Source organism: Scyliorhinus canicula, chromosome 8 (genome assembly GCF_902713615.1).
Source record: "Scyliorhinus canicula chromosome 8, sScyCan1.1, whole genome shotgun sequence".
Taxonomy (NCBI): Eukaryota; Metazoa; Chordata; class Chondrichthyes; order Carcharhiniformes; family Scyliorhinidae; genus Scyliorhinus; species Scyliorhinus canicula.
This window is the reverse complement of record NC_052153.1, coordinates 10,723,932-10,742,624: the sequence shown is the minus strand read 5'-3', so window position 1 is coordinate 10,742,624 and position 18,693 is coordinate 10,723,932. Positions and strand designations below refer to the sequence as shown.

The 18,693-nt window shown below is 47.0% G+C and overlaps 2 protein-coding genes across 3 annotated transcripts in view; one reads left to right on the top strand and one right to left on the bottom strand.

Moving 5' to 3' along the window:
* Nucleotides 1-18,693, bottom strand: part of snx30 (sorting nexin family member 30) — a 216,699-nt gene that overhangs the window by 113,716 nt on the left and 84,290 nt on the right. The window lies entirely within an intron of this gene.
* LOC119970127 (ints3 and nabp interacting protein) overlaps nucleotides 1-18,693 on the top strand; it is a 78,738-nt gene that overhangs the window by 56,690 nt on the left and 3,355 nt on the right. The window contains exons 1-4 of one of the 2 annotated variants that reach the window (XM_038804191.1): nucleotides 3,759-4,000; nucleotides 4,088-4,135; nucleotides 9,750-9,812; nucleotides 12,820-12,885. In XM_038804191.1, coding sequence (XP_038660119.1) covers nucleotides 3,943-4,000; nucleotides 4,088-4,135; nucleotides 9,750-9,812; nucleotides 12,820-12,885 — 235 coding nt within the window. In that variant the 5' untranslated portion in view covers nucleotides 3,759-3,942. Of the gene's footprint in view, nucleotides 1-3,758; nucleotides 4,001-4,087; nucleotides 4,136-9,749; nucleotides 9,813-12,819; nucleotides 12,886-18,693 lie in introns of those variants that run through there. The other variant, XM_038804194.1, reaches the window with a different exon arrangement.

Sequence of the window (18,693 nt, the reverse complement as noted above, 5' to 3'; positions counted from 1 at the left end):
CCAGGTTCAATCCCGACCTTGAGTGACTGCCTGTGTGGAGTCTGCACGTTCTCCCCGTGTCTGCGTGGGTTTCATCCGGGTGCTCCGGTTTCCTCCCTCAGACAAAAGATGTGCAGGTTAGTTGGGTTGACCAGGATAATGGTGAGGTGAGAGTGACTGCCCTTGATATCAAGGCAGCATTTGACCGAATATGGCATCGAGGAGACCGAGCTAAACTGGAGTCAATGAGAACCAGGGGGAAAACTCTCCGCCGGCTGGAGTCATACCCGGCACAAAGGAAGATGGTTGTGGTGGTTGGAGATCAATCATCTCAGTCCCAGGACATCACTGCAGGAGTTCCTCAGGGTAGTGTCCTAGGCTCAATCATCTTCAGCTGCTTCATCAATGACCTCCCTTCCATCCTAAGGTCAGAAGTGGGGATGTTCGCTAATGACTGCACAATGTTCAGCACCATTCGAGACTCCTCAGATAATGAAGCAGTCCATGTCCAAATGCAGCAAGACCTGGACAATATCCAGGCTTGGGCTGACAAGTGGCAAGTTACATCAGTGCCACATAAGTGCCAGGCGGGGCAGCACGGTGGCCTAGTGGTTAGCACAACCGCCTCACGGCGCTGGGGCCCAGGTTCGATCCCGGCTCTGGGTCACTGTCCGTGTGGAGTTTGCACGTTCTCCCTGTGTCTGCGTGGGTTTCGCCCCCACAACCCAAAAATGTGCAGAGTAGGTGGATTGGCCACGCTAAATTGCCCCTTAATTGGAAAAAATAATTGGGTAATCTAAATTTTTTTTAAAAATTAAAAAATAAGTGCCAGGGGCAGCACGGTGGCTCAGTGGGTTAGCACTGCAGTCTCACGGCGCTGAGGTCCCAGGTTCGATCCCGGCTCTGGGTCACTGTCCGTGTGGAGTTTGCACATTCTCCCCGTGTTTGCGTGGGTTTCACCCCCACAACCCAAAGATGTGCAAGGTAGGTGGATTGAATACGCTAAATTGCCCCTTAATTGGAAAAAATTAATTGGGTACTCTAAATTTAAAAAAAAATAAAAATAAGTGCCAGGCAATGACCCTCTCCAATAAGAGACATTGCCCCTTGACCTTCAATGGCTTTACCATCGCTGAATCCCGCTGGGGGTTAGCATTGACCAGAAACTGAATTGGACGCGCTATATTAATACTGTGGCTACAAGAGCAGATTAGAGGCTGGGAATCTTGCGGAGAGTAACTCACCCCCTGACTCCCCAAAGCCTACAAGGCACAAGCCGGGAATGTGATGGAATACTTTGCACTTGCCTGGATGGGTGCAGCTTCCACAACATTCAAGAAGTTCGACACCATCCAGAACAAAGCAGCCCCGCTTGATTGCTTCCCCTTCCACAAACATTCACTCCCCCCACCACTGACGCACTGTGACAGCCGTGTGTACCGTCTAGAAGATGCACTGCAGCAACTCACCAAAGCTCCTTTGGCAGCACCTTCCAAACCCACGATTGTTGTGCTTTAGTCTTTTATACTTTACAAAGGAATCCACCAAATGGCTAGCCCTGTCCAAACCAGAATCTTTATTGAGTCCCGTGTGGTAAGATAGCAACCTGTTACAGAGCACGTTGTCATGGAGTCTGTTCATTACTCCTCTGGAATCTGCACCTAGCACCGACCATTGACTCTCCTGAATCCTCTTCTGAAGATGGCCAGATGTGTCTCTCCTTATATGGGAGGCACTGGTCACCTGACCTTGGTCTTGAGACGGCATGATGTGTCTGCACTGTCACCTGCTGGTTGGAGGTCACACACCATTCGTCTATGATATTGCCCACAGGCATATCAGCACAAATACCATTACCATCTAGAAAGACAAAGGCAGCAGTTACATGGGAACACCGCCACCTGCAGGGTCCCCTCCAAGTCACTCACCATCCTGACTTGGAAATTATATCACCGTTCCTTCACTGTCACTGGGTCAAAATCCTGGAATTTCTTCCCAAACAGCACAGTGGGTGTACCTACTTCTTACAGACTGCAGCGGTTCAAGAAGGCAGCTTACCAGCAACATCTCAGGGGCAATTAGGGATGGGCAACAAATGTTGGTCCAGCCAGCGAAGCCCACATTCCATAAAAATGATTTTTTTTTAAAGCCTCTCAGTGTTCAGAGATGTGCAGGTTAGGTAGAGTTGTGGGGTGGGTGGGGGAGTGGTCCCAGGTAGGGCGCTCTTTCAGAGGGCCGTAGCAGACTCGATGGAGCAAATGGCCTCCTCCAGCACTGTAACAATTCTATGGAATATTGGCTGTTGCGTTTCCGACGTGACAGCTGTGAATTCTCTTCGAACGTACTTTGGCAATGAGGTGCTTTGGGATGTTGCACTCATAAAGCTTGATACATGCACATTCTCCCTGTGTTTGCTGCACATTCTCCCCGTGTTTGCTGCACATTCTCCCCGTGTTTGCTGCTCATTCTCCCCGTGTTTGCTACACATGCTCCCCGTGTTTGCTACACATTCTCCCTGTGTTTGCTGCACATTCTCCCCGTGTTTGCTACACATTCTCCCCGTGTTTGCTGCACATTCTCCCCGTGTTTGCTGCTCATTCTCCCCGTGTTTGCTACACATGCTCCCCGTGTTTGCTACACATTCTCCCTGTGTTTGCTACACATTCTCCCCGTGTTTGCTACACATTCTCCCCGTGTTTGCTGCTCATTCTCCCCGTGTTTGCTGCACATTCTCCCCGTGTTTGCTACACATTCTCCCCGTGTTTGCTGCTAATTCTCCCCGTGTTTGCTACACATTCTCCCCGTGTTTGCTACACATTCTCCCCGTGTTTGCTGCACATTCTCCCCGTGTTTGCTGCACATTCTCCCCATGTTTGCTGCACATTCTCCCCGTGTTTGCTACACATTCTCCCCGTGTTTGCTGCTCATTCTCCCCGTGTTTGCTGCACATTCTCCCCATGTTTGCTGCACATTCTCCCCGTGTTTGCGTGGGTTTCGCCCCCAAACCCAAAGATGTGCAGGCTAGGTGGATTGAACACGCTAAATTGCCCCTTAATACTCTAAATTTATTTTTTAAAAATAAAGGGTGACATATAACTGCACGTCTTCCTGTTTTCTTTCAAATAGCATCAACAGCTAAGAGGACAGTTTTGCTGCTTGTCCTGTGCAATTACCTAATTAGTAATGATAATAATCTTTATTATTGTCACAAGTAGGCTTACATTAACACTGCAACAAAGTTCATAGAATCATAGAATTTACAGTGCAGAAGGAGGCCATTCGGCCCTTCGAGTCTGCACTGGTCCTTACAAAGAGCACCCTACTTAAGCCCACACCTCCACCCTATCCCCGTAACCCACTAACCCCACCTAACCTTTTTGGACACTAAGGGCAATTTCGCACGGCCAATCCACCTAACCCACATATCTTTGGCCTGTGGGAGGAAACCGGAGCACCCAGAGGAAACCCACGCAGACACGGGGAGAACGTGCAGACTCCGCACAGACAGTGACCCAGCCGGGAATCGAACCTGGGACCCTGGAGCTGTGAATTGTGCTAACCACTGTGCTACCGTGCTGCCCTTACTAGAAGGGGACGTATTAATCAGTCTGCTTGCCCCTTCAACATCAGTTTGCAAAGGGGATACTAAATCATAAAATGACTCCTTCATGTTTGGCGTGTTTATTTCTGTTCCGTATACAGTTGGTGTTCAATGCCTTTAATCTGAGGTTCCCATTGAATTGGGTGATCTCTAGGACCCAGGAGAGCAGTCTCTCTGTGGAGCCCCATGAACAAAAAATGTAACTTTTTTTCTCCCTAAGAGACATTAAAGCTATGCATAATCCAGCAACCAATTAACAATCAGCCATAACGATGCTCTCTATAAATACCTTCCCTCGCCCACCCGCTTTCTCAAAACGCTCCGGCTGACAAGGAAGAGGGGTGAAATCACAGGGAATTGAAATGACAGGCAAAATGCAACAACTCATTGCCTTCCTCTTCCTCCTCACTGGGATCGCCGGTACATCTCCTGCCTGAGTGCCTACCTCTCTGCTCTTAACTTGACACCATCCCCAAATCCTTTCATCTCTTTGTGCTTTCTCTGTAGGTCCCACTGAAGCTTTTCAAGATCAACTCAAGTCCAGGATGAGACGAGGTAGAGTTTAACTATTTGTCTGCTTGTCCATCTATCTGTGCTCCGAACGTCCTGAGTGCATGTGCAATCTGTTATTTCCTGGCTGTCTGTGCTTGTTCACAAATATTTATTTTAGGGTTATTCCTCAAAGTGGAATATTGCAATTTTTGTTACTTTTTCAAGTTTATATACTATAGGGTAAAATCCCACTGGGATTATATCCCAGTTTTAATCCCACTGGGGATTATATCCCAGTTTTAATCCCACTGGGATTATATACATGTATCTTTTTGTCCTGCTGTAATTTTTCAGGAATGACTTATTTTTACAAAATAAATTCAAAGTATCCAATTCTTATTTTTCCAATTAAAGGACAATCTAGCGTGACCAATCCATCTACCCTGCCCACCTTTGAGTTGTGGGAGTGAGTCCCACGTTGACACGGGGAGAATGTGCGAACTCCACATGGGCCGGGAACAAACCCGGGTCCTCAGCGCCGTGAGGCAGCAGTGCTAACCACTGCGCCACCGTGCTGCCTTGAGTTATTTGAAAAAGAAACTTTAATTGATTTTCACTCACAGATGTGGGCAACGTGCATTTTACTATTTCATCTTTTCTTGAGCTTCACCAGTTATAAAGTAATCCCATCGCTCTCTGCCCAGCTTGTGATTCCAGCTTCTGTCTTTATATTCTGAATTTGATCTTTGTATAAAACAGCCCAAACCATACCATCACTACGTAAGAGACTTGGCATGTGTGTGTATGTGACGCTGCACTTTCTTTATTCAATGAATTCAATAATAGAATAGAATAGAGCAATATTGTCCATGTAAAAGTGGAAATTTGTCCGTGACTTCACTTCCATTGTAATATATAATCATCATTCAGTCAGCAGTTAAAAACAGTAAATATTTAATGTTTATGCACATTCATACTTTTGTGCCTATATAATGTACATCCATCCCATACAAACACAACACACTTCAATCTGTCATTATAGCACATACTGCAGTTACAATATATAAAACAGCAACCTATATTTACATTATGTCATTTGGGCGGCAGGGTAGCACAGTGATTAACACTGTTGCTTCACAGCTCCAGGGTCCCAGGTTCGACTCCCAGTTTGCTCATTGTCTGTGCGGAGTCTGCACATTCTCCCCGTGTCTGCGTGGGTTTCCTCCGGGTGCTCCAGTTTCCTCCCACAAGTCCCGAAAGACGTGCTTGTTAGGTGAATTGGACATTCTGAATTCTCCCTCTGTGTACCCAAACAGGCGCCGGAATGTGGCGACTAGGGGATTTTCACAGTAACTTCATTGCAGTGTTAATGTAAGCCACTTGTGACAAAAAAGATTATGATTATTAGTAAGCTTATGGTACTGGGAATAAAAGACCTCTTGAACAGACTTTTCTGGGCAATAGGTATTTAAAAAATATATATATATTTAGAGTTATTTTTTTTCCAATTAAGGGGCAATTTAGCGTGGCCAATCCAGCTACCCTGCACATCTTTGGGTTGTGGGGGTGAGACCCACACAGACACGGGGAGAATGTGCAAACTCCACACAGACAGTGACTCAGAGCCGGGATTCGAACCCGGGTCCTCAGTGCTGAAGGCAATAGGCATTCTAAAGTGCCAGCCCGAAGGGAGCCTTTCAAATTGGTGATGTAAAGAGTGAGAGCGATCCCTGATGATGGCCTGAGCTTTCCTCTGAACTGCCTTGTTAAATCAGTGACTTTACCCGCAGCGTTGACAATTCCAGCCACCTTACTTTCGCATCTCACACCGTAGCAGACTGTCATGTTGAATGTTAAAATACTCTCTACCAGACTGCTATAATAATCAACCCAGTAACACCATCAACACAGGTACCACCTGTGATGATATGATCTGCATACTCATCTGCCATTGGGCCAGAACGTCGGCTTACCATTGGCACTGGTCGGTCATGTGCCTCTCGACCGATTGGCTGAGAGGCTGAGTTAACCACGCCTCTATTAACGAGGTATAAATGCTCAGATGCCTGACGACCGTCCCTTTCCACTGTAGACGATCGCAGAGCTGTGTTCTAGTCAATTAAAGCCAGACTTTGGTAAATCACTCGCCTCACGTGCAATCGATGGTACATCACCACCGGCTGACCCTGCGCCTGTGACTGTGCTCCCAGTTCTATCTTTCCCCTACTCTATTTACATTAGTGTGAATCTTTTGGTTTTTTAGAACTGTTCTTGTTGGGACTCTTAACATTTAGTAATACAAGTTACGCACAGATTTACATAGGTATTGACAACAATTGCCAGGGCTCTTCACATCGTTCAGAATCTATAATTACAGATACATTCGTTTTGCTGGGGAGGGTAATCCTGTTCCCCCCTCGAGTTCTCGGGGTAGGTTAGACAGGTCTGCTGTCCCGGTTTGGGGGGGATTTATAGCCCCTCCTGTAAATTGGCTCCCTCCCTGTTCCTTCTCTGCTATAAATGGTCTCCTTTTTCCCAGATGTGGTTCCCTGCACTCCCCCCCCCCCCTCCCATTCCCATTACTCCACCCCCACCCCCACAACCTTTACTATCAACTCCCCTCTCCAGTCTGTTGCTGGTTGCAAACAGGTCTGTAAAGAGGTTTGCATGGGCAGCATGGTGGCGCAGTGGTTAGCACCCGGGTTCGATCCCGGCCCCGGGTCACTGTCCGTGTGGGGTTTGCACATTCTCCCCGTGTCCGCCTGGGTTTCACCCCCACAACCCAAAGGTGCACTGGGTAGATGGATTGGCCAGGCGAAAAATTGCTCCTTAATTAGAAAAAGAAGAATTTGGGGTAATTTAAATTCAAAAAAATGTAAGGAGGTTTGTGAACTTCTCCCACTTGTCGTGGAATCTCTCCTCAGAGCCCCTTATCGAGAATTTTATTTTTTCTAGTTGCAGGAATTCGGCCGGGTCTGAGAGCCACTCCGAGGCCCTGGGTGGCGCTGCGGACTTCCAGCCCAGCTGAAGCCTCCACCTGGCGATCAGTCAGGCGAAGGCCAGGGTGTCTGCCCCCTTCCCTCTCCAGAGCTCTGGGTGCTCTGACACCCCAAAGGCCAGCACAGAGGGGCACGGCTCCACCTCGACCCCCATCACTTTGGGCATGGCCTCGGGGCAGGAGCAGAACATGTGGGTGTGGTTGACTCACACCCCCTGAGAGTGCTCGCACGTATCCTCCACCTCCGGGAATAACCCGCTCAGCATGTCTTAGTAAGGTGCGCTCTGTGCACCACCTTGAGTCGCATCAGGCTTAACACAAGAGGAGGTGGAGTTGATCCTGTGGTGCACCTCAATCCAGAGTCCGCCCCCATCTCCATGCCCAGCTCCCCCTCCCATTTCTGTGGGGTCCTGGCCTTTTCTATGAATCGTCCGTAGATTCCTCCACATTTGTCGTCCCCTAACCAGTTCAGCCCAACCATTGTGTCCAGAAATGTGTGTCCGGATCTCTGGGGGACCTTTTTAGTCTCCTTGCAGAGAAAGCCGAGCAGCTGCAGGCCCCTGAGCCCCTTCGCTTTCGGGAGTTGGAGCCTCTCTGAGCGTCCCCCACGGTTGCCAGTCTGTCGTTCACGTACATGACCTTCACTCAGTGTCCCTCTGTCCTCCCTCCACGACTCAAATGTGGCGTCTATCCTTGCCGGTGTGAACCTATGGTTGTTGCCGATGGGGGCCTCGACGGACATCTCGCCAAACTTGAAATGGCGCCTGAACTGGTTCCTTGTCCTCAGTGTGGCCACTCCCACCGGGTTCCTGGAGTATGTGTGTTGGGGGGGCCGGAGGTGGTGCGGTGACCAGCGCTCGGAGAGACGTCCCTGTGCAGGAGGCCACCTCCATTCGGACCCAGTTCACCTCCGGTTCCCATCGCCAACCCCTCGCCCTCTCCGCGTTTGCCGCCCAGTGGTAGGATAGGAGGTTTGGTAGGGCCCGGCCTCCCATGTGTCGCCCTCGCTGTAAGGTCTATACAGGGAGAATGTGCAAACTCCACACGGACAGTGACCCGGGGCCAGGATCGAACCCGGGTCCTCGGCACCATGAGGCAGCAGTGCTAACCACTGCGCCAACCATGCCACCCTCCAGCTGCGTGTCGGAAAATGGGAATGGCTACTCACCTCCTCACTTCCCATCAGCCTCCTTTGCACCAGCTTGACGATTTTGAAAAGGATGACTAAACGGCACCCGTCTGTGTAATTTCCGGGAAGCCATTGCATTCGACTTCGATCTCGCTAATGAGATTGAAATGGATGCAAATGAGGATGAATGATAAGCTCGCCATTTTGGGGCGAGTTCCAGGCGGGCCAGGTGAATTGGAAAATGGATAGCACACACGAAGTCAAGGCATTCGGCCTCCACAGCACCTCACACCACAATCCCTCCTCCAGCACGACCCCCCCAACTACTTGTGGCAATAAAGATTAGTATTATTATTGTCAGTCCATTTCCTCCTTTGTCTGCTACCTTCAGTTTTGCCAGTCACTACCAGATGTTCTATAATAATAATCTTTATTAGTGTCACAAGTAGGCTTACATTAACACTGCAATGAAGTTACTGTGAAAAGCCCCTAGTCGCCACATTCCGGCGCCTGTTCGGGTACACAGAGGGAGAATTCAGAATGGCCAGTTCACCTCAGTGCACGTCTTTCGGGACTGTGGGAGGAAACGGGAACATCCAGAGGTAACCCATGCAGACACGGGGAGAACGTGCAGACTCCGCACAGACAGTGACCCAAGCGGGGAATCGAACCTGGGACCCTGGTGCGGTGAAGCAACAGAGCTAACCACTGTGCTACCGTGCCGCCCACGTCTTGTTTCTCTAAGTACGTGTCAAAGGTGTTATAGTTGTCTCTCTGATCATTTGTAAAAGTCCTTCTCATGTGCCAGCATTCATCAACACCGCCTCCTCGTTTGTGTGTGTGGACATTTCACCCCCACAACTCAAAGATGTGCAGGTTGGGTGGATTGGCCACGCTAAATTGCTCCTTAATTGGAAAAAAATAATTGGGTACTCTAAATTATTTTTTATAAACGATTGTGTGTATGATGTCCAACTAATCCTCACAGTATGCCTCAGAAAACTGTTGAGTTTAATTTATCATCTAGATAGGTGTAAATTGTTGTATGGTAAGGAGGTCGGAGAGGAATCTTTGAGAGTAATTTTCCCTCATTGCTCCTAGCTTTGTTCCTGGTTATGCCTCTCCAAGGGGATTAAGGGGCTGCAAGGGTGACAAGAGGGAGGACAGGGTTATTGAGTGGCAGGCGGAGCAGGAGGAAGAGGTTTGTGTCGATAAAATACGTTCAATCCCACGGTGAGGCAGCTGCTGAAGCAATGTGGCTCCTGCTCCTGTCCCACCTCTTATGGACTGACTGCCACGTTGGAAATCATGCAATCTACATCGAGTGAGCCAGTCTTGACGGGGGTGCGGGTGCTGAGGCCGTTTTGTACAATTGGCCCCAGCCCCTTGTTCTGGGAGTCAAAATTACAGACGGCCGAAGAAGAATAGCTATTGAAGAGCATAAAGGTTCCTCTTTATCAACTGTGAGCCAAGGAAAACTTCTTTCACGTGAGTTAAACATTAGCTTTTAATGTCTTGCTTCCCTCAAGCTTGTTTTCTTCACTCTTTAGTGCACCTTTCCAAAAGATCTGAGCCACTGATTCATGAAGATGACACAATGGAAGATAAATACGGTAAGAACCGGTCAAATTAAATATTTTGCTGATGTGATCTTGCAGTGTTTTATGAAATTCTGGATAGTATCAGTTACCTGTGTTCTATGTGTGACAAAACGGAGGGCACCTCAGCGGGAGAACGCGCTGTCTAAACATTCACATTTATATAGTGCAGCCCGTTACACATTAACCACTTTCTGCATGTGTGTTACAAACTCCACCACAATTTTGCGTTGAAAGAATATGTTATGCAGAACTCGTATATCAAGCTTTTACTTCATACCCTTCCAGAGGTTGGAGATTTATTCCTGTAGATAATCCTACGGCTGCTGGCATCTCTCTGACACATTGCCCAAATGGCCATTCCGCCATGTGTGAGTCCAACAAGGGGGCCGAGGTAAGGTCAGTTGTCCGGGCGGCGAGAACACAGTTCAGAATAGTGCTGGTGGAGGGGGGGGGGGGGGGGGGTTTGATACCCCTTCTGGGCCGAGATAGACTTGAGATCCGCCTCCTGACCCTGAGAGTGGAGGGCCACCACTTAAAAAGCTGCCGAGGCCACCGCTCGGGATGAAACATCAGTGGACAATGAGGCAAGGACCTGCCATTGGGCAGAGCACTCTGGGATGGAATGCAATGGAAGCCCAACTAGACTACAAAAGCAAGGAAGGTATGGTCAACATGTACAACATCACTGGTTACACCTGAGCTGGAGAATTTTGCTTAATTCTGGGCACCACGCATCAAGAAGGTTATAAAGGCCTTGGAGTCGGTGCAAAGATATTTACCAAAATGTTACCAGGGATGTAGAACTTCGGTTATACTATGTGACTAATGGCTCTGGAATTGTCCTCCTTAGAGCAGAGATGATTAAATTTGAGTGCAACAAAAATTCACCAAACTAATTCCTGGGATTATCCTTTGAGGGAAGATTAGTGCAATTCCCCTGCCTTTTCCACAGACCCTTGCACATTCAAATAATCATCTAATGCCCTCTTGAATGCCTCGATTGGACCTGCCTCCACCACACTGCCAGTGCATTCAAACCCAAACCACTTGCTGTGTGAAAACGATTTTTCTTGCATTGCATCTGCTCCTTTTGCAAATCACTTTCAATCTGTCCCCTCTCATTCTCAATCCTTTTACGAGTGGGAACAATTTCTCCACGTCTACACTGTCCAGCCCCCTCATGATTTTGAACATCTCTATCAAATCCTCTCTCAGCCTTCTTCTCTCCAAGGGGAACAGTCCCATCCCCTCCAATCTATCCTCATCACTGAGGTTTCTCATCCCTGGAATCATTCTTGTAAACCTCTTCTGGCACTCACTCCAATGTGTTGACATCCTTCCTATAGTGTGGCGCCCAGAACTGTACACAATACTCCAGCTGAGGTCTTGTTGCAAGCTCAGAATAACCTCCTTGTTCCTGTACTCAAAGCACTTACTGATAAAGCCCAGAATACTATGTGCTTTATTGACTGCCACCTTTATGTACCTCTACACCCAGGTCCATCTGCTCCTTCACACATCTAAAGTTGTACCCTTAATTTTATATTGTCCACGTTCCTCCTACCAAAATAAATCACCTCACACTTATTACGATCCCAGATCTCACTGTGGCTGAGATTCATACTGGACAGAAACCCTAATATTTTATGTTAAGTTTGTAAGACAGTGAGGAAAGGATATCTTGCTTCAGGAGTTATTGCACAAAGAAATAGGGATATGGTATATTAAAAACAAACTTTATTCCTAATAAAGTATTAAAATCTTTAACATCACACCAGGAAATAACTTAGTTATCCCTTAAGCAATGTTACTCAACACAGTGACTATTAACTGCCATCTTTTTATAAATTTAGAGTACCCAATTATTTTTTCCAATTAAGGGGCAATTTAGCGTGGCCAATCCACCAACCCTGCACATCTTTGGGTTGTGGGGGTGAAACCCACACAGACACGGGGAGAATGTGCAAACTCCACACGGACAGTGACCCAGGGCCGGGATTCGAACCCAGGTCCTTAGCGCCGTATGCAGCAATGTGCCACCGTACTGCTGTTTAATTCTGTCTTCAATAAAGATAATGTTTCTTTATTCCCACTCAACAACAAGAGAAAAAAACACCCGAGCCCTCAATCCAGCGTTAAATACCACTGGCATTCAGGAATATTTGCTTTACAGAGATGTTCTTTGAGAGAGATCTCTGCACGCTGCTTTAAAGAAAAGATCTGACTCCTGTCAGACCCATGCAGAAACTCTGGCTGTATCTCTTCAGAAGCTGTTTCAGCTGGTTTGTTCACCTTTTCCAACCACACTGCTCTTCTGTCTGCAGACGTACCTTTTAGCTGAGGTGCAGAGAGCAAACGGAACTGCTTCCTGCAAATGTGACTGAAGCCGTAGGTCTACCCAGCAACGATATCATGTTACCAAGCTGAAACTTAATTAACTCCATAGGGAATCCTCTTAATCCAACCAAAATAGCATTAGCCTTAGCCTTTTATGATGGTTGAAATGCACCCATGGCCACCAAAAGCTTTATTGTTTTTCAAACTAGACGTTCTTTAAAAACAGGACTGCAGCAGTCGCACACACACACACACACACACTAACCCAGGATTTTAACCCTTACTGCATCAAATACCTACAATATAATACAGCTGAAATTCCTACATTCATCATACACCACTGAACTTCATCTGCCACCTATCTGCCCACTCCACCAACTCCTCTGCATCCTTTTGAAGTTCTACACTGTCCTCCTCACAGTTTACAATACTGCCCTTGTCTCCTTTTTCAATTCTCAGCTAATTATTTATGGAAGATACTGCTGAATCTGCTTCCACCGTCCCTTCAGCCAGTCCGTTCCCGATCGAAACAGCTCTCTGTGTATCAGAGAAACAGTCTCCTCATCTCGCCCCTGGTTATTTCGCTGTTTACCTTAAAATGTATTGTTTATAATTTTAAGATTTCTGAAGAAAATGTTGACCTTGTTGAAATCCTCTCTTCATTTTTCTCCCTTTTAATCAGGTTGCATTGTTGACCGATGCTTTCTTCATTTGCAGACATGTGCGAATGGAAAGTTTGGAATTACAGGTAGGAAATGATCCCTGTTGTAGTGATTACACTTTATTAACTGATTATAGATGGAAGATCACCGCAAGTTCAATGTCCAATTTTGAACCAGGGAGAGAGAAGGTATAGGATTCATAAACTGCAATCATCTCATCATCAGTATATACCCTTGTTTCATCTGAAAGAAATAATTGCATTTATATAGCGCCTTTCACAACTGCCAGGTTTCTCAAAACGCTTTGCGGCCAATGAAGTAGTTTTGAAGCGTAGACACTGTTGTAATATAGGAAGCAATTTGTGCACAGCAGGATCCCATAAACAGCATTGTGATTAGATCTCGCTTTTTAACTTAGAGTACCCAATTATTTTTTTCTAATTAACAAAGAACAAAGAACAAAGAAAATTACAGCACAGGAACAGGCCCTTCGGCCCTCCCAGCCTGCGCCGATCCAGATCCTTTATCTAAACCTGTCTCCTATTTTCCAAGGTCTACTTCCCTCTGTTCCCGCCCATTCATATACCTGTCTAGATGCTTCTTAAATGATGCTATCGTGCCCGCCTCTACCACCTCCGCTGGTAAAGCGATCCAGGCACCCACCACCCTCTGCGTAAAAAACTTTCCACGCACATCTCCCTTAAACTTTCCCCCTCTCACTTTGAAATCGTGACCCCTTGTAACTGACACCCCCACTCTTGGAAAAAGCTTGTTGCTATCCACCCTGTCCATACCTCTCATAATTTTGTAGACCTCAATCAGGTCCCCCCCTCAACCTCCGTCTTTCCAATGAAAACAATCCTAATCTACTCAACCTTTCTTCATAGCTAGCACCCTCCATACCAGGCAACATCCTGGTGAACCTCCTCTGCACCCTCTCCAAGGCATCCACATCCTTCTGGTAATGTGGCGACCAGAACTACACGCAGTATTCCAAATGTGGCCAAACCAAAGTCCTATACAACTGTAACATGACCTGCCAACTCTTGTACTCAATGCCCCGTCCGATGAAAGCAAGCATGCTGTATGCCTTCTTGACCACTCTATCAACCTGCGTTGCCACCTTCAGGGTACAATGGACCTGAACTCCCAGATCTCTCTGCACATCAATTTTCCCCAAGACCATTTCATTGACCATATAGTCCGCTCTTGAATTTGATCTTCCAAAATGCATCACCTGGCATTTGCCTGGATTGAACTCCATCTGCCATTTCTCTGCCCAACTCTCCAATCTATCTATATTTTGCTGTATTCTCTGACAGTCGTCCTCGCTATCTGCAACTCCACCAATCTTAGTATCATCTGCAAACCTGCTAATCAGACCACCTATATCTTCCTCCAGGTCATTTATGTAGATCACAAACAACAGTGGTCCGAGCACAGATCCCTGTGGAACACCACTAGTCACCCTTCTCCATTTTGAGACACTCCCTTCCACCACTACTCTCTGTCTCCTGTTGCCCAGCCAGTTCTTTATCCATCTAGCTAGTACACCCTGAACCCCATACGACTTCACTTTTTCCATCAACTTGCCATGGGAAACCTTATCAAACGCCTTACTAAAGTCCATGTATACGACATCTACAGCCCTTCCCTCATCAATTAACTTTGTCACTTCCTCAAATAATTCTATTAGGTTTGTAAGACATGACCTTCCCTGCACAAAACCATGCTGCCTATCACTGATAAGTCTATTTTCTTCCAGATGTGAATAGATCCTATCCCTCAGTAACTTCTCCAACAGTTTGCCTACCACTGACGTCAAGCTCACAGGTCTATAATTCCCTGGATTATCCCTGCTACCCTTCTTAAACAAAGGGACAACATTAGCAATTCTCCAGTCCTCCGGGACCTCACCCGTGCTCAAGGATGCTGCAAAGATATCTGTTAAGGCCCCAGCTATTTCGACCCTCGCTTCCCTCAGAAACCTGGGATAGATCCCATCCGGTCCTGGGGACTTGTCCACTTTAATGTCTTTTAGAATACCCAAAACTTCCCCCTTCCGTATGACAACTTGACCGAGAGTATTTAAACAGCCATCCCTAGCCTCAACATCCGTCTTGTCCCTCTCCTTTGTGAATACCGATGCAAAGTACTCATTAAGAATCTCACCCATTTCCTCTGAGTCCACGCATAAATTTCCTCTTTTGTCTTTAAGTGGGCCAATCCTTTCTCTAGTTACCCTCTTGCTCCTTACATATGAATAAAATGCTTTGGGATTTTCCTTAACCCTGTTAGCCAAAGATATTTCATGACCCCTTTTAGCCCTCTTTATTGCGCGTTTGAGATTCGTCCTACTTTCCTGATATTCCTCCAAAGCTTCATCAGTTTTGAGTTGCCTCAATCCTATGTATGCTTCCTGTTTCATCTTAGCTAGTTTCACAATTTCACCCGTCATCCATGTTTCCCTAATCTTGCCATTTCTATCTTTCATTTTCACAGGAACATGTCTGTCCTGCACTCTAATCAACCTTTCCTTAAAAGACTTCCACATTTCAAATGTGGATTTACCCTTAAACAGCTGCTCCCTATCCACATTCCCTAGCTCCTGCCGAATTTTGTTATAGTCTGCCTTTCCCCAATTTAGCACTCTTCCTTTCGGACCCCTCCTGTCCTTGTCCATGAGTATTCTAAAACTTACGGAATTGTGATCACTATTCCCAAAGTAATCACCGACTAAAACATCAACCACCTGGCCGGGATCATTCCCCAATACCGGGTCCAGTATGGCCCCTTCCCGAGTTGGACTATTTACATACTGCTCTAAAAAACTCTCCTGGATGCTCCTTACAAACTCTGCTCCATCAACGCCTCCAACACTACACGAATCCCATTCAATGTTGGGGAAGTTAAAATCTCCCATCACAACCACCCTATTGCTCCTACATTTTTCTATAATCTGTCTGCATATTTGTACCTCTACTTCATGCTCGCTTTTGGGAGGCCTGTAGTAAAGTCCCAACAATGTTACTGCACCCTTCCTATTTCTCAGCTCCACTCATATTGCCTCAGTGTTCGAATCCTCCATCGTGCCCTCCTTAATCACAGCTGTGATATCATCTCTGACGAGTAATGCAACTCCTCCACGCCTTCTACCTCCCTCTCTATCCCTCCTGAAGCATCTATACCCTGGGATATTCAGTTGCCAGTCCTGCCCTTCCCTCAACCAAGTCTCAGTAATACCAATAGCATCATATTCCCAGGTACTGATCCAAGCCCTAAGTTCATCTGCCTTACCTGCTACACTTCTCGCATTAAAACAAATGCACCTCAGACCACCTTTGCGTTCATCATCTCTTCCCTGTCTACTCTTCCCCTCAGTCACATTGAGTTTATTGTCTCGTACCTTACTGGCTTTAGTTGCTGCTTCTTTACTGACCTCTAACTTCCTAATCTGGTTCTCATCCCCCTGCCACATTAGTTTAAAACATCCCCAACAGTGTTAGCAAAAGCACCACCTAGGACATTGGTTCCAGTCCTGCCCAGGTGTAGACCATCCAGTTTGTAATGGTCCCACCGTCCCCAGAACCCGTTTCAATGTCCCAAAAATCTGAACCCCTCCCTCCTGCACCATCTCTCAAGCCACGTATTCATTCTGACTATTCTTGAATTTCTACTCTGACTGTCTCCTGGCACTGGTAGCAATCCTGAGATTACTACCTTTGAGGTCCTACTTTTTAACTTATCTCCTAACTCCCTAAATTCTGATTGTAGGACCTCATCCCTTTTTTTACCTATATCGTTGGTGCCTATATGCACCACGACAACTGGCTATTCACCCTCCCCCTTCAGTATGTCCTGCAGCCGATCGGAGACATCCCTGACCCGTGCACCCGGGAGGCAACATACCATTCGGGAGTCTCGTTTTCGACCACAGAAACGCCTGTCTACTCCCCTTACAATTGAATCCCCTATGACTATAGCCCTGCCAGTCTTTTTCCCGCCCTTCTGTGCAGCAGAGCTAGATACGGTGCCATGAGCCTGGCTACTACTGCCTTCCCCTGGTGAGTCATCTCCCCCAACAGTATCCAAAACGGTATACCTGTTTTGGAGGGAGATGACCGCAGGGGACACCTGCACTGCCTTCCTGCTCTTTCTCTGCCTTTTGGTCACCCATTCCCTGTCTCCCTCACCAATCCTAATCTGCGGTGTGACCAACTCACTGAACGTGACATCCACGACCTCCTCAGCATATCGGATGCTCCAAAGTGAGTCCATCCGCAACTCCAGAGCCGTCATGCGGTCTAACAGGAGCTGCAGCTGGACACACTTCCCGCACATGAAGAAGTCAGGGGCATCGGCCGCGTCCCTGAACTCCCACATTGCGCACGAGAAGCATAACCCGGGTCTGGGAACGGGCAATTTAGTGTGGCCAATCCATCCACCCTGCATCCATCCATTTTGGGTTGTGGGGGTGAGGCCCATGCAGACACGGGGATAATGTGCAAACTCCACACGGACAGTAACCCAGAGCCGGGATTGAACCCGGGTCCTCAGCGCCGTGAGGCAGCAGTGCTAACCACTGCGCTACCGTGCCACCCGTGATAATGACTCGATCGTGTGTGCTAATGCCATCAATTGTGGGATTAATGTTGGCTGGGAGACTGGGGAGAACTCAAATAAAAATAGCAAGCCCTGAAATACTCAGCAGATCTGGCAGCATCTGTGGAGAAACAGCATTAACGTTTCAAGTCCAATATGACTCCGCTCCAAGACTAAGAGTTGATTTAAGCTTTTCAGTTCCCAGTAAGAACAGGAAATGGCACCGATACCGTCATCAATGCACTGGTTAGAGAGTTGGAGAGAGGGTAGTTGGATAGGACTTGAACAAGGAATGATCCACATACCCGATAAAGGACAGACATAATTAGGACCACATGGGCAACCATAGCTTCTGATTCTGAGACGAGAGTACGACAGCTGATTGCTATCCACCCTGCTCAATGATGGGTGTTCATTGTTGCCAAGGGAGGAGAGAAATATTACAATCTCGGACCAGCCGATCCCAGACCCGACCCTAACAGTGGTTAGGATACTGAACGGAAACCACAATATTTTATTTTAATTTTGTAAGACAGTCAGGAAAGGATATGCAAAATAGGGATATGATATATGAAAACAAACTTTATTACTAACACAGTATTAAAATATCTTTAACATCACACAAGAACAATTACCCCTTAAACAGTGTTAATCAACACAATGGCCCTTAACTGCTATCTTTACTTCCATTCAATCAACAGAACCATCCCAGATCCCAATCCACTTTTAGATACAGTTAGCACTCAGGTTAATTTGCTGGACAGCGATGGCTCGAAGCTCCATTCTGTAAAAGAGAGATGTTTTGAGACTCCTTTAAAGAAATAACCTGACCCTGTCCGAACAGTGCAGTTGAAGTCTTCAGAAAGTGCCTTCATAGCTTGACTTCCAGCTCCCAACTAAAACTCCGCTCCTTAACACCGGACTGCTTCAATCCTTGACTCCTCCCATTAGTTACATCATCCTTCTAAGCTGAAACACAATGTCTCCAACTATCTACTCCCCAGGGAACCCTCTTAATCCAAACCAAAAATCCATTAGCCCAAGCTTTTACGATGCCTTAATTACACCTCTGGCTCCCAAAAGGCTGGCCTGTCTTGCGAGCCAGGATTTAAAAAAATACTACTGCAGAAGTGACACACTCTAACCCAGGCTTTTAATCCTTACTGCACCACATACACATGATACAATATATGTGAAATTCCTACATTCATCGCAATAAACTACTTTGGTTGTCTTGTTCCCATTAACATGTGCATGAGGCTAACTATGGTGCGGGCCACTGATTTCCATAT